The following is a 21,977-nucleotide window of genomic DNA, read 5'->3' as shown; positions in this document are numbered from 1 at the left end:
TGGCTATTTCTAGAAGTCACGTGCCCTGAAGAGGCTGTTTTGTCTGCAAGCTTCTCGAAAGTGCATGTATTCTGGCGCGATCTAGGGAAAATTCGTTCGGCTACAGCACCGAGGGTAACGGCATTTTCGAAATTCTAAAAACTGATATGAGTATTACTTACGGTGGCTAGACGCCTTTCAATAATTGAGGAGACTAACAGAAATAGTAAAAAAGTTAACTATTCTTTTTTAGTTAACCAGCCTACTATTAGCACGTCTTGGCTGTATTCTGATGTACTACAGCGCTGACAATGCTATGGCGAAAAAAGCACTCTTCTAACTCAGAAACCTAATTTTAAAAATAGTGTAAAGTATTAGATGACAGACCCTGTATGCTATAGGCTATGATTGGTTCCAGGAGGTGTGTCATAGTGCATGCCTACTACTGTGGCAAAACACTGTTTGTTCCAAAGAAACCAATTTGGTTCGCATACGGGTCACACTGCCTTGGTAGCTTAACGGTCAGAAGAACGCAGAATAAGCAATGTGATGCTGCTCCCGGTGAAAAAATAAGCGCCTACATGCCACGTACACCGCGCATGTAACTCTTCGTAACCTGGCATTTGTCGGCGGGCGATCTCCTGTACCGCGCATGCGCAACGGTACACAGCATCAACTTCCGGTTTCGTCGCCCGGCTCGTCTGAAAGCATTTGAAACCGTGATTTGGGCTCCAAAACATCTCAGAATGCAATCTGCGAGGTAACACACACTCCGATAGGAATGGTAAATAACTTGCTTGCTCATAATTGTTGGTTTAAGAAAAAAAATGTAAAAGAAAATTATTTCATCAGGCCACAAAGAATAAGAATAACGTGCGACATTTTAAAAAGTCTAGCTTTATTTTCCTACTTACGTTCGTGTAGTTTCACGCACGAAAACGCATTCTGAGGGCCTCCGTGTGCGCACCAGAGAGCGGGCTACAGTTATGCATAAATATACTAGCAATATTAACTAATTTGGCAAATAAGATTGCTCTCATAAACGTCTTTTTTGCTGAGAAGCCTCTAAAGCTTGCGATGTTTGATATTCACAATGTATACGAAGTTATTCTTACCTATTAGAAAATTTTATTACGCTGAATGTGACGGTGAGTTTTGGGGAGCATTGTTTTCTAGCACTCTGCTAACTTTCGACCTTAGCTCGCGCTGACAGTAATCTATTACGTTAGCACCTGCCATCTATGTAGAAAAAACAAAAAAGAAGCACCAAATCCCTCGCGCTTTACCTGCTACGAGAGCATCCCTTGTGAGAAAAAAACGAAGAGGGCAGGCCATGGAACAGGAGCGCAATACTGCGTCCAGCACCGTACAACCGCACTCCCCTTTGAAATCTCTTGATGCTGTAGAGTACTCAGAGGGAAAGCAGACAGAATGGTGAGTGAGTACTTCACTCTCTCAATGTGCCTGCTGAGTTCGCACTATTGTTTGTCGCCAGTCGTGCGAATGTCTTGTTTTCAGGAGCGCAACAACCCTCAATCGAGAGCTTGTAATGAAAATTTTCAGCACAAATCGCATGCCATCGCGTTTTAGAGTGGTTCGAGGATCGCCCTTTGAGCATTTTCAACACATATGGTGGGCTCGAAGTTTAAGATGTAAAGGAAGAGGTGACATGCGTTCTGTCCACATCGGGCTGTAAAAAGTGTTACAAAGAAAAACACTTCTTTAATAATTTCCCGCCGCGGTGGCTGAGTGGTTACGGCGCTCGGCTACTGACCCGCAAAACGCATGTTCGATCCCGACCACGGCGGTCGAATTTCGATGGAGGCGAAATTCTAGAGGCCTATGTACTGTGCGATGTCAGCGCCCGTTAAAGAACCCCAGGTGGTCGAAATTTCCGGAGCCCTTCACTACGGCGTCCCTCATAGCCTGGGGCGCTTTGGGACGTTAAACCCCCATAAACCAAACCATACTCTCCTGTAAAAAATGTTTGTCGTTTGGTCCCAAGGTTGGAGTGTGCAACGTGCGAGAAGCATTCATTGGTTACAGTCTCTGTCACATTGCACTTGTGACAGATTGCGAGCGATTTATGCGAGCGAAACAGAAGATTTCACATTACTGTTCCAACAGCACGTTTACTTCATATATAGCACAACCACCACCTCGTTAAATAAAATGTAGTGGAAGCATTCAGGGCTTGCTGTGATAATGCGACTGGTGAGGCAATAATCCAGAAATAAATGAGAGAGTAATTACTCACTGGCATCGACCTCAGAGGAACCAAACGGCTGCAGAGGAAACCTATAAAGCTTTCTCGGAAACTTTGGAGCAGAATAAATATCCGCATTGCTCTTGACTCAATCAATGCCTGCACCATAGGCTGTCTGGGAGCATCGATATTCGAACTGAACAGACCAGTGCAGGTAGTAGATTCCAGGGCGAGGGCGACTCTAATCTACTGGAGGCGCGATTGCTGTTAGTCAGATGTATTTAAGAGACCTCAAGGTGCAGTAGATTTAATTTATAAAGAATTAGTGACTGCCATCTGTCTAAGCAGAGCCAAGCGAGTACGAAGGAGGAGGAGAAGGAAAAGAAAGCTTTGTTGGAAGCCAGTAATAAAGCCCAGTAAAAAGAGCACGTACTACTCAGCTAAGGGCCTTTGTTGAGTTAATAAAAAACTCAGCCCCATCCGCGAATCAAACCCCTCTCCACTGTCTGTCCGGTACACTCGTTAACTCACTGGCAAGGATAGCAGATTACAATGTAAGGCCGAATTTATAAAAAAACGTGAGACCTGCTTACGCACATTCCTAAGAACGAAGACGGCACCGCCGCGGTGGCTCAGTGGTTACGGCGCTCGGCTGCTGACCCGAAAGACGCGGGTTCGATCCCGACCGCGGCGGCCGAATTTCGATGAAGGCGAAATTCTAGAGGCCCGTGTGCTGTGCGATGTCAGTGCACGTTAAAGAACCCCAGGTGGTCGAAATTTCCCGAGCCCTCCACTACGGCGTCCCTCATAGCCTGAGTTGCTTCGGGACGTTAAAACCCAATAAACCAATAAGAACGAAGACGCTGGCCCACTCCCCATTATTGCAAAGGACGCCCGAAAGTTTGAAGTTGAGCCACCCCAGAAAATAGATCAAGGTGGACTAGTGGATTAATGGATTAGGGGGGGGGGGGGTTAGTCGACGGGTTAATAGAGATCAGTGTACATTGGTGGGTGGTTTAAAGTGAGTTAGTTCGAATTAGTGGGTGATTCAAGGTATTAGAGTTGGTCGGATTAGTATAATCGCATAAGGTAATCCTGTGCAAGGTACCCCAATATTCTAGTCCTCAGATTCTCGCATTTGGAGGTGCTGATGGCGCAACGACCCTCTCGACCAATCAGGAAATTTCTTTATGGAGACCCGGTCGGTTTTTGCAAGACAAGCTAAATGCTATCGCATTATAACTCAGGGCGGGAACTGTGTTAGTTTATTGTATCTAGAGGGAATCCCATTTTATTTAGTTATTTATTTACAGAACATCCTGCTGCGCCGATGTATTGCAACAGGAGAGCGGATAAAAACTCGCAACAAATCTTAATTACAACCATACTGTTGACTGACCACACCCCAACAGAAAGCTACTTCACTCTGATGGTTTGTCTCAGTTACAGTGAAGTAAACCACAACCACCTGAGAGAATCAAGTGTGCTGCTCTTTGTTTCATGACACTTCCTCGTAACATCTTTAATATTTCGCATCTTTTCTCCTTGCCTACGTGCTTAGTTACAGAAGGGCTAAGGTCCTCCTCTCTCTTCATTCCTGCGATCTCGGTTGTAGGATGGATGGAAACAGCTTTATTACACGCACAAAAAAATTCTTCCAAGGTGGTCCCCTACTGGTCCAGGAGTCCACGGGCTTGTGCTTCACGTAAAGCCCGATCCACCAGCCATTTCTGGCCGGCGGGCTGAGCGGTCCGTAAAGCAGCCTCCCAGGAAGAATGAGTGGGATTGGGGATGGGGGGTACTGCCTTTGGGGAAGGACATTCCCAAAGGTAGTGGAAAAGTGTGGATCTGGGCATGCGACAGGTAGTACAATCAGGAGGAAAGGTGGGGTGAAAGCATGAGAGACGGTGGGGGAAATAAAGCAGCCTGGCTGTAATTGTCGCCATGTGGCGCTGGATGAGGGCGACAAGGTACTGTGGGTTGTGTATCTATCACTCAGTGCATGCACAGTTCTGTTATCAGTGGAGTTCTACATGGGACCGTGTTTGAAGGTGTGGACTGGCTTGTATTTACACAGGCAGCTTCTGGTAGACTTCTTCTTTGCATTCTGCTTTTCCATCAACGTGTGCGTTGTCTTCGCGACGCTCTACGGGCCGAGAACAAGGGGGTCATGGATGGAGCCACCAGAAGTACGTGAGAGTCGTCCGAGGAGCTTCTACGACGCCGACGGATCGACTAGATACGAAGAAGACATTGTGCCGAATGTCATACATATTGTCAGGTAGGCACCTTTGTTAGGCGCTAAGCACAACTAAAGGTGTATCGAAAATCATTGCCCCATTCCTTACAAAAATTTCTTTACACAGTCTGTAGACTGCCCATAGACTACGTCTATAAAGTCTATAGACTCTATAAACAAATTCAGAGAACACTCTATCGACAATCTATAGATTTATGGCGACACACTTTTCGTACACGCTTCTCTATAGACAGCCATAGGCTATGAATAGACGAAACGAAATATACTACAGGAAAGCATTAGTGTCTATATGAAGTCCATGGTCTGTCTATAGACCATTTTTATAAGGGATAGTAGATAGGGTGCATATTGATAAAACATATTGGTTGGCCCAGACTTCTAGTTAGCGTGTCTTAAATGCATTCTGACGTACTGAATAGCTTTGAATGCAATGCAGAAAAAGCGCTTTCAAATTCAAAAAGCCTGTTTTTAAAACTTGGTGGCAGCTTTAGGCGAAATATCTAGTGCGTAATGAATCCGAGGACAATTCCGCCGGGGTCGTCGTTTTCTAAAACTTAAAATTATAAAAACTGATATGTATATTATTCACGATGGGCTACACGACCCTCAATAAATAAGCCTCCTAACAGCAACAGTTAAAAAATTCATCATTCAATTCTAGTTAACTATCCTGCTAGTTAACACACCTTAGCTATATTCTAATGTACTAACCCGCGGACAATGCTATGATGTCCAAAAAAGCGATCTTCTTACTCAAAAATGTTGTTTCTACAATTTTGTAAAGTCTTAGGCGAAACACCATGTAGATTTCTTCACAGCGTACTGACCGATGCATCAGTTCAGTCAAATTCAGGATTTTTTACAGCCGATGATATTCAACCTCTGAAGAGTTGTAAGTGCTTGTCCTAGATGCTACGTAGGAATTAGCTGCTTCTTGAGACACCAAAGCGTGATTTGGGACCGGGCAATGTGTGCGCCAATTGCAGGGATTTTGAAGCACTCATCTATACTTGTCAGTTACATGAGCCCAGAACACTCACAGGCCAAATTATAGGCTGTGGCGGCTTCGGAAATCAGAATTGCGATTGAAGGACAATTAACACGCATTTATGCTTTTTGTAATGCGAATTTGAGCCTCGGCTGGAGGCGGGTGCGAAACGCTGCAGAAAGTTGGGGTGATCCGAATTAGATTTAGGGCACTTGAAAGATGCCTGTTGTGTTAGTGCCACTAGCTTTCATAGGCCCCACTAATAAGAAGGACAGCAGATTGGCCGAGTTGGTGTTCCCTGGTGACAAGTTCCATGGCGGTCCTGTTGTCTAGCGCTGTTTGAATTTTCTTGTCCCACTAATAAGCTCTGGTGAATCCCTCTCACGAGAGCGTAGGAGTAGCCTAGTAGAGTAACCAACAATCCGGTGAAGGGAGAGGGGCGAAAAGTACGCGTGTAGAGCGATCACGGGAACGTGAGGAGCAAAAGGAGGACCACGCCGAATGAAAATGCCCGGATTAAAAGCGTCAGGGAAGTCACGTGGTTCTGGAAGCCGTGTTTTCTACGGCCACAGACTGCGTTGTGGCTGACCTAGATGGCGTGGCTGCTGCGCCTCCCGGCGGCGCATGCGCTGAAAGGGTCGAGAAGAAGGAGGGCCCTTGAAAGAGCCAGGATAACCTCCTCGGGATGTTTCCATGTTTCCCTTGCTTCACGCCTAGAGGAATAGCGCTGTTATGAATGGTCAGCGCGTTGTCGACGTTGCTTGAAAAGAGAACCAGCCGAAACTTGCACTGTATTCCTAGAGAGATTTTTAAATGCTTGCCAACTATAAAGCGTCTGGGTACCATCCCCAGCTTGTCACAGGTTCCATGCCTGAACTCGCATTGCGTGCCTGAGCAAGTATGAACAGCTGTATGAACAGCAGCCGAAACTTTAGATGCGTGCGCACTCGAAAGTTACATAATTAAAATGGTGTTCTCCTCATACTTTTATTTGTGTTGCTTCGAAGTAGAGGAAACGAGAAACGACAGGATCGTTATCTAAATAAAAAAAACATTCGAGACAATTGCGACCATTCATTCTGGGCGGCACAGCTGAAGCGTATAGCGTACGCACTCGAAAGTTACATAATTAAAATGGCGTTCTCCTCATACTTTTATTTGTGTTGCTTCGAATTAGAGGAGACGAGAAACGACAGGATCGTTACCTAAATAAAAAAGCACTTGAGAGAATTGCGACCGTTCGTTCTCGACGGCACAGATAAAGCGTAACGACGCTATCCAATGCGTTTGGGATGCAGGTACAATCAGACCAAACTCAGCATGATGGACGTCGTGTTCCTTCGCTCCATGTACCTGAACCACAGGCCCGACACCATCATGGTGCACTGTAGCCCCTGCGGCTTCACGGGGCCCTTCGTCAACTGGACAGAAGGCATCAACTTCACCTTCGTGCCCTACGAGTTCCCGCGCGAAGTCTTTGGGAGGAAGATTGAAGTAAATACGAAAAATTCCCGTTTCCAACCACCCCACCTCGCGAGGTTAAGCAAAGATATATTTTCGTGCTGAATACCGCCTTTGACTGTCACTAAATAGTTTAGTGCGTTTTACTTCCTAAACATGCAACTGAACAATGAGGCATGTTGTGATAGAGCTTTCTAACGCGAACCAGGATCCAAGAACATGTGTTGTCTTTAGCTTGCCCTCACAGAAGCGCAGTTGCTCCGGCTGACTTTTTCAACTAACGCTTCCCTTCTCAATTAACGCCTAAAAATGCACCAAAGCAACGGCAGACGCCGATTACATCAATGAAATGCCGTCACCGACTATACAGTATATACAAATGTAGTGGGGTGCGCTTCATGAAAGGTGCTTGATAGCGCTTTCATTCAAATTATACTGACACAAAGGATGATATTGCCGCGAATCTTTTGCAGTGTTAGTTTTTTCATTGTTCGAAGCTGCCGGCATGCCGCTTTATCAATGCCGCGAATGTTTTGTAGTGTTTGTTTGTCGATTCTTCGAATAATCCGGCACGCCGCTTTATCGTGTGATTTTGTGGGGAAAAACGTGCCCAGATTTAACTCGATTGATCGCATCCAGGCGGAGCTGATTCTACGTTGCACCAGAATGTTCTAGTAACTTTCCACGCTTTACCTCAAAAGTTCGCTATCAGTTTTAAAATGAGCACGGCCGGCCGAGAGCATCGGGCGTTCGGTTCGACGACCGCCGAGCTCGCCTGTTGCTACGCCGCCGCCGACTCATTCAGTTCAGTGCTCGCAGGTTTCGAAGCTACCTAGCGCATTATTCCAGTAATTTATGCCCCGCAGCGCGGTTTTGCTCAACCCTGTGGTCTGTACCAAGGATTAGGAGCGCTAACACAGTAAAACGCACAGCTGTCATTCTGAGACTTGTAGATTCCCAAGGGTTTGATACGGTGAATGCGCTATACGTCAAGGCTCGGAATACGTTGGCACTCCCAACAGGCCTGAAAGGACCTTCTGAACAACGTTGTTTTCCCGTGCGAGCTTGTAAATCCTGCTGCTACATTTAAACGCAATGGAAAGAACAGGAAACAAGTGTGGACACACATATCACGCCAAATAAGTTGACTAGTAAACGTGGGGTGGCGTGGTGTAGTGGTTACCGCGGTAATATGCGGTGTTGAAGGTCTGCAGTGTGTTTTTATTTTTTTTTTGTTTTTGCTTCACATAAGAGAGTCAAGAACAAATCATCAGAAGAGCATACATTAAGAACACACCAGAACCACGGTGACCAATTCGTTTTTGAAAGCCATTAAGAAATCATTAGAAAAACACCAGAAAGTAATGAGAAAGGCATAAGACTCTGAAGTCAAAGTTCGCTAGACTTTCTAAAGAAATTCATTACATGATTTCTTAAGGGAAGCACATTTCGGCAATGGTCTGTTGATTTTTGAGTGAAACTGCTGACAATAGCATTTCCCGAACTTCATGTCTTCATGCGATCTTCTTGATATATACCCACTCTTGATAGAATCCTGTCAAGTCCTGTAGTTTTCTGCGCGATGTAAATTTTGTACTGTCCGTTCTGGAACACGGAAAAAAACATTACTGCCGTAGTGATAGGGGAACTTCCTGGATTGTGGATAGGACAGAAAAGGTGAACTGATAACTGTTTATTCGTGATGAAGCTTTTCCGTTTTCATATCCAACAATTCTGGACAAAAGCATTCTTCAACAGGAAGAAGTTTATGAACGCATTTTTTTTTATTACCGGGTGTTTCAGCGAACACTTTAAAAAATTCATGAAAATATTGGGTTCAATACAGAAAAAAAATAGGTGTAGTATCACGCTCTCTGCCCCGGCGGACACAATATGCTGCAAAGCCTCTCTAATTATCCAGGTAATTTACAAAAACCCCTTACTTAACTTTTTGATTATCAGAGCTAGGTGGTTAGTCTCAAATGGGAGCTTGGTGCCGTGAACAAGATGACGTCATATCAGTTTTTGAAACGAAGAAAAATTTCTAGAGCCCTGCAGCACGAACTCCGACGCTTTTTCCCGCACGCGACCGAACCTGAGCGCTCGAGGAGCGCCGGAAGTGTATTGTAAGCGAAGCGTCTACTGGTGACGTGTTGTAATGAATGCAGCACCCAATTCGAAACGCGTGTGCTAACTTTCCTCGCTAGAGAAGCTCGGCGCTCAGCTTAGACCGCGACCGGCGTTATCGACTGCTTCGTAGCTCGGTGTAAGAAAAATTATAGTCATCGTCTGCTACGCGGTCGTCGCTTTTGGGAACACTGATAAGCGCACCTGGCGCTCTGCCTGTCTAGTTAAATGCGTAGTTTTCTAATTTTTTTTTATTGTTGTCACTCGCTTCGTGAAAGAGCGATAAATGTACTCTTCTCTGACAGTGTGCAGATTAGCGTTTGACGTTAAATAGCGATGGTATATCGACAGGCATTGTAATATTTCTGTCAAGCGTCTACTTCTTTTATGCGGTATCGGCTTGACTGCTACAGTAAATGAGAATGACTTCGTAGATGAAAAGCTTCTAACTGAAAACATTGCAAGTTTAGCAATAAGGAGCTCCGTACCGGCTGGCTCAATACGGTTGCCGCGTGCTCGATCAGACACGTCCCGTGCTGTAAGAAGTGGTAGCTAGTACTTAAAGGTGCACTGAAGAGGATTCTGAACTTGTCTTTTTGCCGCGGGAACTCGATCTACACGTTCCTAGCATTCTTAGAAACTGCGGCTTATTGCCCTGTGTGGCCAATTTCTCTAATTAAATCGAATTAACGTCCGGCCCCCGCCCTTTTTTTTTTAATTCTGCCTCGTACGATGGGCGGAGTCGACCAACGCGTGAAGTTCCTTTCAGCCAGCTCCGTGGAGGCTTTGCTTTCGCTTTATTTTTTTTTAGGTTTCCATGAATAAATAGTTTCATTCGCAGATAATATAGCCGCAAAATAAGCCCGCAGAAATAAAAATACGCGCGGACTATTTGCTACTACGGACTACTACGTATTACTCCGCCGATGGCAGAGCGGCAAGCCGCCACGGGACTGGGTGAAAGGCACTCCACGCGTTCGTCGACTCCACCCACCGTACGAGGCAGAATTCAAAAAACAGGGCGGGAGCCGGACGTTAATTCGATTTAATTAGAGAAATTGGCCACACAGGGCAATAAGTCGCCGTTTCTAAGAATGCTAGGAACGTGTAGATCGAGTTCCCGCGGCAAAAAGACAAGTTCAGATTCCTCTTCAGTGCACCTTTAACTGGTAAACCTTGTCGGCAGATGTTTAGCACTTTCTAGTTGTATCACAAAACAGGAATGAGTGAAATTCGTACCTTTTATGGATATAGTTGGTTGCAGCTCAAATTGGACACTCCTAGAAAGAAGTATATGGGATGAAAAGAAGCCGTTTTCTCATCACGTGTTGAAAATGCTTGCCGTCATGCGATGCACAGTAGAATGCGATGCGGTCTTTGATGGAATTCACAGGGGAAACGAGTATCTCTCGTGGAATCTTTTCAACTGATATATTGATACGCTCCATCAGGTCTTAGAGGTTCGCTGGCTCCGTATCGAAAATTTCGTTCTTAACGTATCCCCAGAGGAAGGTATCCAGTGGTGACAAATCAGGCGATCTTGAAGGCCACGCTGTTGTTCCCCCTGCCCAATCCATTAGTTCGGAAAGGTGGCGCTCTGTGGTGTGTCTTGTACGTTTGTCCTTGTCTGCCGCGCCGAAGCATTTCTTGAAAAAAACGCTGTCCAGGAATTACACCGCGGAACGGGGAAAATGCGGCGTGGCTCCGTCATGCTGAGACCACTTTTTTTTTTTTTACCCAGCCAGTGGTAGCTCTGAGGCAAATTTGGACACGGCGCCTTTTAGGACGCAGTCTGTGCACTTTTTCTCAGTCAGATTTCCTCGTCCGTCCAAAGCACTTTGTGCAAGAATTCTGAGTCTCCATCACATTTCATTCGGAACCAGTTGCAAAAATCGAGCCCTTTCTGAAAGTCATTCGGTGTCAGTTCCTGGGGAAGACACACATGATAGGGGCGGTAGCTGTGTCTTGATAGTGACCTCCAACGACTGCGAACCTCCAACGAAACGCGAACGACTGCGCTCTACTGGGAAACTGAAGCTAACACACGCTACCACAACTGCAAGTACAACTGCCCGATAGCACACAGCCACTGCCGCGCAAGCTCTCCTTGCCACGCTGACAAAGCTTTTCTTTTTCGGACGTGGTTCCTGATGCGCAGCGACTATAAGAAAACAGATGGTCAACCTAGCGAGCAAATGAATTCATGATGACGTACAAAAACGAACCCGTCGGCTAGCCATACCAGAAGTGGCGCGCACACACACGCACCCACAAAACCGCCTGCAGATTCGCCCATTAGGGTTCTCGAAATCGACGGCCGCGTAGCAGACGATGACTATAATATTCCTTACTCCGAGCGACGAAGCAGTCGATAACGCCGGCTGCGGTCTAAGCTGAGCGCCGAGGTTCTCTACCGAAGAAATTTAGCACACACGCTTCGAATTGGGCGCTGCATTCATTACGACACATCACCAGCGGACGCCTCGCTTACGCCATACTTCCGACGCTCCTCGAGCATTCAGTTTCGACCGCGTGCGGGAAAAAGCGTCAGATTTCTTCGCGCTGCAGGGCTCTAGAAATTAAGTTTTTCTTCGTTTCAAAAACTTATGTGCCATTGTTCACGACATCAAACTCCCAATTGGGACTAACCACCCAGCTACGATAATTAAAATTTAATTAGTGGGTTTTAATTACCTGAATAATCACTGGGGTTTTGCTGCATATTACGTCCGCCGAGGCAGAGGGTGTGATCCTACACCTATTTTTTGCTATATCAAACCGAATATTTTCAGGAATGTTTGAAAGTGTTCGCTGAAACGCCCAGTACACTGTATGATTTGACAACAGCAATCGATATATCCGCTGATCTACCATCGACAGGCTTGCGCTGTTTCGGTCAAAGCGTTCTTGCGATTGTCACAAGCATTCCTCATTGGTTTACTACGGTCATCTTAACTCCTCCATTCGAGCGATGGAAAAACAACTTCAAAAGAAAGATTTTGCTACACAAAGGAAAAATGGACCATTACCCTTGTTTGGTTTGAGTTAGGGTTTTTAAAGTCCCAGAGCGACTCAGGCTGTGAGACACGCCGTAGTGAAGGGCTCCAGATAATTTCGACCATCAGTGCATGGTTCTTTAACGTGCACTGACATCGCACAGTACACGGGCCACTAGCATTTCGCCTCCATCGAAACGCGATAGCCGCGGCCGGGATCCGACTCATGTCTTTCGGGTCAGCAGCCGAGTACCATAACATTCGAGCCACTGCGCCGGCTATGAACCATTACCTTCAATATTTCCATAGAGTACGTAACAATTTTTCACTATTCAAAATTTTTATCCTAGAACATACCCAACAATTCTGGACAAAAGCATATTTGAGCAGGAAAACCTTTATAAATGCAATTTTTCATGTAATGTAAGATTTCACTATAACAGTCCCGTAGGTCACCCAATGGCAGTCTTGCAGTTTTTGTCATTCAACGTTTTTGCTATCGTCAAAGGCGGTAACTATTGGTTTTCTATATGGGAGTCTTAACTCTCCGATGCAATCAGTGGGAACACTTTAAAGAAAAATTTTGCTACATATCAGAAGGATGCACCACTAACTTCAGCATTTCCGTAAAAGTATCTTACAGTTTTCCAATTTTCAAAATTTTTCTCCGAAATTCTTGGAAATGGTAGGACATGCACAATATGCTGTTGTCACTTCGCGCCTTGTGTGTCGTACAATTTGTTTCCTTTTCGTTAATAAAGTGCATAGCGCGTTCCATGTATCACGTACAACCAACTAGGCCCAGCTCTTGCACTTTTAGTAGTCTGTATATTTTTCGCACTTCTTAGCTGAGACCTCTCCGCGCACGCACCAAGTAAAATAAACCTTAACAATGCAGGTGTACAATGTTAGCTGCCGAGTGGTGCGATCCAGGGGCGCGTTGACCACACGGAACTCGCAGTAAACGCTGTAACACGCATGTGTAAGCGGGGCTGCGGCACAGATGTCCCAGTCTGTCCTCCATCCCTGATTGGTGTGATTATATTAGACGTTTTCTGATTTTAACGCGAAAGCCTTTAATACCTCATCGTTGTCGGCAGAAGCTTGTCGACAGAAGGCTGACAACAGAAGAGTCGTGCTTTTCGGTTGGTCGAAATGGTTATGACGTCAGAGTGCGCGGATTCGCAGCACTGAGGTCACCCACGGATGCCCGACGCCCCCTTATGGGGCAGACGACAACTAATAAAATAGTGGACGTCCGCTCCGACAGGGGGCGTAAGGCGTCCGTGGGTGACCATATTGCATACCTCATTACTGTGAACAGAGCCATGGATACAACCGAACTCATCGAAGCAGAGAGAGAGTCGTGCTACAGAAGCAGTCAAAGTCGGCAGTCAAAGTGTGTTGTTGTAATGTGTAGTCAAATAAAGCACTAGTACAGTACAAACAGTCTCGCAGTCAATGCCAAACAATGCGCCAGGAAAGGCTTTCGCCTTGAAGCACTCTAGACAGCCAAAGTGCCCCATGAATTTTTAAGTCGTTCTGTCGCAATGCAGGTGATCCACCATTCGACCGATGTGGCCCGGATTCGCATCATGATGCAATACGGGGGCATCTACTTGGACCGGGATGTGTTCGTGGTTAACTCTTTGCGCCGATTCTTGCGCTACGAGGCAACGCTTGCCATTCCGCACAGGGCATTCCTGGGCAACAACCTCATGATCTTTCACAAGGATGCCCGCTTCCTCAAACTCTACCTCGAAACATACCGCCAGTGAGTACAATTTGGATCTGCATGCCACAAACCCCCCTTTCTTGTGTGCGAAGGCACTAATCCCATGGCTAAGCCACGAGCAAGCTCTTGCGATGTTTGTGCCTTTGTCCCTAGTGAAATAAATAAATAAATAAATAAATAAATGGCAGTGGTTTAGCTCTGGATAAACCTGGAGGATTGCGAAAGCAACGAGGAGAGAGAGAGAGAGGCGATGGAGAGCGCGCGGCAGCGGCGGCGGCCCCGGCACGCTAGCTATGCGTCGCTACTGCGCATGCGCAACTGGCGAGCGCGGTGGCGGCACCTCTGAGTCACCCGCGCAGCGGCGACGGCGGCGTGCCAGCTGTGCGCTGTGTGACGTCACTGCTCCTCGCGCATGCGCAGTATGGCTTTGCCTCAGCTCCGCGAAATGGCTCGGCGACTCGCGTAGTGTTGCTTTCGCACCAAAAATAAATCAAACAAATATCAGCTGCACTCTCGCTCTGCGCATTGCACGTCGTATTCTTCATCGACTGATACTACTTTCAAACTAATATACTTCTTTCAAACTATCACAAACTAAAACAAACTACTTTCAAACTAAACCTGCGTGGCGGTACTGAAAGAGATGTGCGCTGCATGCGTTGGCGTGGACAACGCTGTGGCAGAAACACGGCTATAGTAGGACACAACTTAAGAAAAAAAAAGCAGCAGCTGCTAACACTGAACGCCCTGTATTACTCCGCTGGCCAATCGCAACAGTAAACGAAATCAGCCTTGTAATGTTTGACTATACCAAACATTTCACGTATCAAAGTTCTTGCGCTCATATTTTTTTTCTTGGGATAAGCTTCTTGTTTAGGTAAAGAAACGTTTAGGCAGCAGACTACTTTTTCTTCGTGGACGAATACTGTGCGCGGAGGCTGAATGTGGGCGGAGCTTCACTGGAGACATAAGTTGAATCCGACTATAGTGCAATAGGCATTGGTGTTGACAACATTGCTGCAGAAACGCGGCACTGGAGCATAGGCCGCTGTCTTACGCTGACGATTAAAAATTTGAAGAGGGGCATAAATGGTTTCCTGGATCAGTGGACACCTCAATCGACGTTTCAGCTACGTGGCAGTAGTGTTCACCCTGCAAAAAAACTGTGCTTTCGCAGTATATTTCGTGCTTAGCAATGCTACACCACCCGTCATTTTTTCGAGCACACAGAATTTACGCCGCTCACTTAAAGCGATAAATAGCAGTTGTAATGGGTCTTAAGGGGTCACTCCGTGGGAACAGCATCCAAATTGTCGTTGTTAGTAAAATTCGATTATTGGGCTCCTTTGGGCTATGTTTGTGCCTTAGCTTCAGCAAAAGGAGCCTTCGTTCTATCGCTAATTGGAGCAGTCAAAAAGTTTTTGCGTCATTTGATTAAAACTCCTTGCTTAAGTAATGGAAAATATTCTGTGATGAGCGGCTGTAAGCAAATGGTAACACCGTCTCCTCAACTTTTCTTGAAATTTAACTAGCGCCATCTGTCGGCGGCCGGTAGAGATCACCACATAGGAGTGGGGATTAGTGCACTGCACGGGCCCGGCCCGGGGGCCGGGCCGGGCCGGGACATGATCTGTTTTGCCGTGCCTGGGCCGGGCCCGGGCCTGAAGTTGCGGGCTCAGGCCGGGCTCGGGCTTAAAGCTGGGGACCCGAGTCGGACTTGGGTCTGTACAGAAACGGTTGATGTCCGACTATTCATTCACTACTGGATAGTGAAGTAGAGTACACAATGGCGGCATTGGAGCAACGACACGGATGAGCTACGGGTTATAGTATGCGCTGAGAAAAAACTAAGCTTTATTCATTGACTTATTTATTTCCTTATTTCCACGCCGCGGTGGCTTAGTGGTCAAGGCGCTTGGTTACTGAGCCGGGGAACCAGGGTTTGCTCCTAGCCTCGGCGGCCGCATTTCGTTTAGGCGGCAAGCATGACAGCCATGTACTTTGTAGTATCATTGCTCCTTGAAGAAACCCATGTCGTCGAAATGATCTGGAGCCCTCTGCTTCGGTGTCTCTCACAGCCTGACTCCCCTTGGGCCCTTAAGCCCCCAAAACATAGCTTTTATTTTATAGCTACATTTCTCTCGTAAGAAAATTCACAAACTAAAGCGCATTTGGTTTTCTTTTTGATCAGCTGACCTGAACGTCTCGTAATTGAAGTAGCCACAAATGCTCGCGAAAGTTTGTAAATCTCATCTCATAACAACATCTAGCCCTCCTCGCTTCTTCAGCCAGGTTGTCATGACGAGCGTTCTGCCCTGTAAGTTATCATGTGGTTCGCGCGTCATCTTCTGCTCCACCAGTATGAGTAAAATTCAACCGGTCTTAATTGGCCATTCATCGTTCGTCATCCCAATACATACCTATACACTATAAGAAATGCATTCGGGAAGAACAAATTAGTTTAGGACGCTTATAATCTTCAAACACACACCGTGAAATACTCGAGCATTTTAGCTTTTCGTTTCTGCTGAAAGGCGACCAGCTCGGCTATGAGTTCAACCTGTGAGATCGCGTTCACTAAAAAATGTCATCCCACTGTTTGCTAGGCAGCTTTAATGTTTATACTTCGCGGGCGGCAAAATAAAACTGCTTAAAATCATGAGGGAATACAAAGTAGTCTATTACGTTCGTATGAAGCCCTTTTTATTTGGCTCTCGGAACTTCCGAGTTTATCTTTGCGCACCTACACGTGATGACTGTCCAAAAGACGGGCCTGGCGAGCACTACTCTCAATCACTTCCTTCTGGGTTACACAGAACCAACTTTCTACAAGCCAAACTGCGGTTTCAGAACCTTTGTCGGCCAGTTTCTTATCGGACTAATAGCAGTCTACTTGCTCAGAGTGAGCAGTATACCTCAAGCGTTACTGTGAAACGGGCCGGGCCGGGCCCGGGCTGAGCTTCACTACGGGATTCACGGGCCGGGCCGGGCTCGCTAGAGCGATAATTTAGCGGGCCTGGGCCGGGCCCGGGCTTGAAGCCGCGGGCCTGGGCCGGGCTCGGGCTTCAGGTCTCGGGCCCGGGCCGGGCTTGGGCCTCAGATTGAGGCCCGTGCAGTGCTCTAGTGGGGATATTTTAAACTGTAATTATTTAAAGCACTAATCAGTCCCGAGTGATTCTGCAGGAACAAAGCGATAACCACGGTGAACTCTTCCCACTAGCTGCTAGATACGACCAATAAAGTGACTCCTGCGCTCACATTAACTATTTTCGGCGGTTGTAGAAGCACGATGGGATGTACCCGCTATTCGATATTCCCGCGATGGTCTTCAGTGTTGAGCGCTAGGCGGCACCTGGTGTCAGCCGTGCAAACTAGACACGTTGACCACGGCCTAGCGCGCTGCGCTTGATCGCAGATTCCACGGGTTGTCCACGTTTCTGTGCCTTGTCTCAGAGATGGGCAACAGCAACAAAAAAAAAAGTCGTCACCACACTTCATTTTTCAAAATAGCATATGGTGGTTATATGTATTTTATTTCGTCGTCTTTCCTAGCTTCTCAAAATTCCAATTTTGTTATCAGGTAGAACGATATAAACGAACTTTAATAATTATAGTGGATCTTTATAGGGCCCTAAACCCTTCTTTCTTGGTGAGAGCGACAGGTAATCGCATTCAGCAAGGCAGACTACGCGTTCCTTACAGGTCATAATGACCTATAGCTACACCGTAAACTTGGGGTGGGGGAGGCCAGATGAGTGTCTGTATGAACCCACGACCCGGCTTGAGAGTGCACTCGGAGAGTGTTCTGTTTATCGCCTTCACAGTGCCGCCGCGGTGGCTCAGTGGTTATGGCGCTCGGCTGTTTACCCGAAAGACGTGGGTTCGATCCCAACCACTGCGGTCCAATTTTGATGGAGGCGAAATTCTACAGACCCGTGTACTGTGCGATGTCAATGCACGTTAAAGAACCCCAGGTGGTCAAAGTTTCCGGAGCCCTTCACTACGGTGTCCCTCATAGGCTCTGGCGATTTGGTACCTTAAACCACCATCAACATTAAATCTTCACAGCTCAACTCGGGTTCTCATGGGCGAGGACTTCGACGATAATAAATGGGACGAAATTCATAGAGTTGCAAGTCTGAGGGGTAACTAAGGAAAGTATAGGAGCTGAGGTTAAACGGCTCAACTAAAATGAACAGCACACTATATCTTATCTTCTGCTGCTGTTTTAACAAGAAAAGGCTGATTTTTCCAAAATCTCTTGCAAGAATTTGAGGATCACTGGACCATTCACGTTTATATTTAAGAGGTTTCGAGTTCTCTAGCTATGCCGCGAACACTGCAAAAGCAGGGTGGCAGCGGTCAGCACAGATGGACCGTGTTTGCCAAAAGTAACCAAGCTGTCGGGTTTGTTTTTAAGGCGAAAGCCTTTAATGCCTCATACTGGCGTCCGTCCGTTAACAAAGCGTGACACACGCGTATAACTCGGAAACTAAAAAGATAGAAGAAAGCAAATGGTTAGCTCAGGTAGAGGAAGAAAAAATGAACCTAGAGGCCAAGTTTGATAACTTTAAGATAATTTGTTAATATATTATAGGCACAAGTGTCGAAATTGTGTCGAAATAGCGCGGACGTCGATATAGCCACGGGAACGGTGTGACATCAGATCCACCGGAAGTCGTGACGGCATAGTGAAAATTTTTACAGAATTGTCGTAAAAATATAAAATTTGTGTCAACATAGATGAAAAAATTGTAATTAAGCGTAATTAATACTTAAGATCCCCGAAACGCATAATTTGGGTATTCACGGGAACGGTGTGACGTCATATCCACTGGAAGTCGTCACGGAATAGTGTCCTCGACTTGCGCCTCTCAACACTTTAGTTGCCAAAGTGTTCTCGCAATTTTTAATTGTGTTCTGAAGCCCTTATGCCGCTCCTAAAAGAAATGTGCACACGAATATAAGTTGACCTCTGCAGATAGAATGCCGCGTCCTACATAATTACAAAGAGACCATTTTCACTGAAAATGGAGCGTTTATAGGCCAGAGAAGACCAAGAAATAAAGTACAGGTGTTGCCATGACCGGCCGATGTCACAACTAAAATGCATGCGCCGACACGGATTTTTTTTTTGCACGGGTCTCGAAGCTGCGCTACACCATTGCTAACATCAAAACGTTGATGATGGAGGCGGGCCCCCGCGGTGACTCAGTGGTTATGGCACTCGGCTGCTAACCCAAAGACGCGGGTTCGATCCTGGCCGCGGCGGTCGAATTTCTGTGGAGGCAAAATTCGAGAGGCCCGTGTACTGTGCGATGTCAGTGCACGTTAAAGAACCCCAGGTGGTCAAAATTTCGGGAGACCTTCACTACAGCGTCTCATAGTCTGAGTCGCTCTGGGCCATTAAACCCCATAAACCAAGGTTTCAGTAAGGACGTAAAGAGTTCGAACAAAAGGGCGGGAAAAATTTTAAAACAGTATTCTCGCCGACAAATTCCGCCTTTGCTATTGCACAAGCATCCATAAGAAGCCAAAGATTCAATTCTTACTGAGAACAATAATTCACTGGAGTGGTTTGCAGCGTGCCCATGAACTCTAAATCTATGTAGCAGACAAGGAAAATGAAATGAGGGGCTCAATATACAATCAAGGGAACCAACAACCACAGGAACCAAGAAGCATAGGGGAACTTTTTTTTTTAATTTGTGGTGCTGATCATTTGAAATTTTTAGTCATTATTTATCGCTTAAAGATAATTGATTAGAAAGCAGAAATAAAACAACCACGTGCCGTCGGTGGGATCCTAACCCACGACCTCCGAATTAAGCGTCCGGTGCTCTACCAACTGAGCTACAGCGATTCTAATCTTCTTCTTTCGGGGGTATTTATTTTCATGTTTAACCTAACCTTGACAGTGTTCACCAGAGCCACCCTTGTCCATAGAGGCGGATGCAATACGTCCTGTATTACCACTGGTGTGACGTGGAACGTCATCGAATAGCGAGGGCAAAAGCTATGCAAGAACCCTCTTATTCTTCCTATATGGCATCAAAGCTGCCAGAACCGAGACCCTCGTCAAGCAATTAAGCAGACAAGGGAAGGGGAAGGAGGGGCTCGTTATACATATGCGAGAAGCCAACAGCCACAGAAACGAAGGAACGCGGGGGATTTTTTCTATTTACTTTTTTTGTGGTATTGTTCAATGAAGAGCATTAGTGAATATTTTAGCGCTTAAAGATACCTGATTGAAAAAGGAGAATAAATATTGCATGCAGCCGGTGGGAACCGAACCTCCGAGCTACGCGCCTGGTGGTCTACCAATCCAGCTACAGTGACTTTTTTTTTCTTTATTGCCTTCTTCTAGAAAACAGTACAAAAAACTGCAGAAACCAAATCTTGAGACCAGCAACCTACTAGATGTTCCTGGCAGGCCTTGTCAAGTTTAAAATTCCCTCAACAGCCTCAAATTTCCCATCCTGGGTAGCCAATCGGGTACACATGCTTGTAATTTCATCACTTCCAAAAAATCTATGTACATTCTTCCGAAAATACATGCGGGCTGGTCGTGCGTCCGAATCGCAGTACTACCCCGCCATTCTGGAGCGGCAACTGCTATGGAGGCCCCAGAGCATTACTTGGTCAAACGGGAAACCATCCTCATTTTCAATTTCCAAATCTCTGATACCGTACGGATGAAGCGGAAGCTTCATCCGTACGGATGAAGAAGCAAAGCGAAACTTTTTATATCCCTGCTCCCCCCCCCCCCTCCCCTCTATGCTGCTTGATTTCTGAAACTGTTGGTTTCCTTGTTATGTATTTAGGAGCCCTTCATTTCCCTTCCCTTGTTGTCTTAATATCTCAGTGAGGGCCTCAGTTCGGGTAGCCTTGATGGCATAGGAGGCATAAGAGAGGATGATGTTGACGCGGTTCCTGTGTCGATACCGCATGCAGCAGCGGCATTTTATGAAAAATTCGTGAAAGCCAACTTAACGAGCTGCCAAATATATAATTTCTACACTCGATATCTGGAAGTGCGATGCTGATTTAGAAATTTTACAGACTTGATTCGCCGTTTGTGTCGAAATCCTTCAATTTCTCCATATAATCTTGTGCCCTAAAGCCAAAAATTGAAAAGTTTATCACTTCTTTTTAGTTAATTACTCGCCTTTCCGTTGCACTGTTTTATGTAAATAACGTCTGCCGTGCAGTATAATCAACCTTCACAGACTGGACAGACGTAACTTTTGCGGCTTTGCAAGGTAAAATATGTGCTTGGTTTATTGGGGTGTAACTTCCCAAAGCAACTCAGGCTATGAGGGACGCCATGGTGAGCGGCTCCGGAAACTTCGACCAGCTGGGGTTATAAATTTAACTTCCACTGACGTCGCACAGTACGCAGGCCTCTAGAATTTCGCCTCCATCGAAATTCGACAGCCGCGGCCGGGATCGAACCCGCGTCTTTCGAGTCAGCAGCCGAGTGCCACAACCACTGAGCCACTGCGGCGGTGTAAAATCTGTACTGAATAATTTGAAACTCCCTGTATAAATTCCACAGACGACGGCGGTACAGTGCACACACTTGAGCGAAGCGTATGCCTCATGCAGGTTCAACGATTCCCGTTGGTACTACAACGCTGGCGAACTCCCCACCGTTCGGCTGTTCCACAAGCACCCGCATCTCGCCAACCGCATGCACTACGGCCTAGAGATCGACATGGACATGCTCGGTGTGTTGTACGAACCGCACGCCTACCCTAACTGGCGCGGCGCTTACGCGGTACACACGTACCTCTTCCACCGGTGGGAGTCCCCTTATGACCCTCTACACAACGAAGAGTTCAACCAGACCAACATCAGGGACGTCGACAACGTGATGGGCCAGATGGCACGATCGGTGCTCTTTGGAACTTCGGACTTAGTCGGCCCGGACGTCCCTGTGCAAAGCGTCTCTGAGCTGGCCGTCAGAAAGGACAATGGAGAAGACCTTACGAGCATGAGGCCCGCGAATGCGAAGCCTTTCTACGGCAAATAAAGACCTCCCCAAGCAGCGCCAGTAATTGGCCGCCCAATATTGGAAATGTGTTAAGGGAGGTCGGTCCTGGAAAGGACCAGGGTGAAATCATCATCCATTGCCAATACTGGGCTGATTACTTTGTGCTGCTTGGGTCACAGGGCTCCGCTTTCCGTTACACCTCCTCCGCAATTCGCGCCCGGTTCTGGCG

The 21,977-nt window shown here is 46.6% G+C and overlaps 1 protein-coding gene across 1 annotated transcript; it reads left to right on the top strand.

The window, feature by feature from the left end:
• Window positions 1-383: 383 nt before the first annotated feature.
• On the top strand, window positions 384-21,787 carry LOC149335989 (uncharacterized). Its single transcript, XM_089554053.1, has 6 exons — window positions 384-400; window positions 1,276-1,413; window positions 4,263-4,466; window positions 6,732-6,927; window positions 13,574-13,791; window positions 21,361-21,787. The coding sequence occupies exons 1-6, from the start codon at window positions 384-386 to the stop codon at window positions 21,785-21,787; spliced, it is 1,200 nt and encodes a 399-aa protein (XP_089410179.1).
• The last annotated feature ends 190 nt before the right edge of the window (window positions 21,788-21,977 follow it).

Source organism: Amblyomma mixtum, chromosome 7, assembly GCF_055824585.1.
Source record: "Amblyomma mixtum isolate Tamu chromosome 7, ASM5582458v1, whole genome shotgun sequence".
Classification (NCBI taxonomy): domain Eukaryota; kingdom Metazoa; phylum Arthropoda; class Arachnida; order Ixodida; family Ixodidae; genus Amblyomma; species Amblyomma mixtum.
Note: the sequence above shows the minus strand (reverse complement) of the source record. Positions and strands in the feature narration are given on the sequence as shown.

Coding starts and splice junctions, on each gene's coding strand:
- LOC149335989 (XM_089554053.1), top strand. Junction 1,414..4,262: donor GAGGGAAAGCAGACAGAATG/GTGAGTGAGTAC, acceptor GTATTTACACAG/GCAGCTTCTGGTAGACTTCT. Junction 6,928..13,573: donor TCTTTGGGAGGAAGATTGAA/GTAAATACGAAA, acceptor GTCGCAATGCAG/GTGATCCACCATTCGACCGA.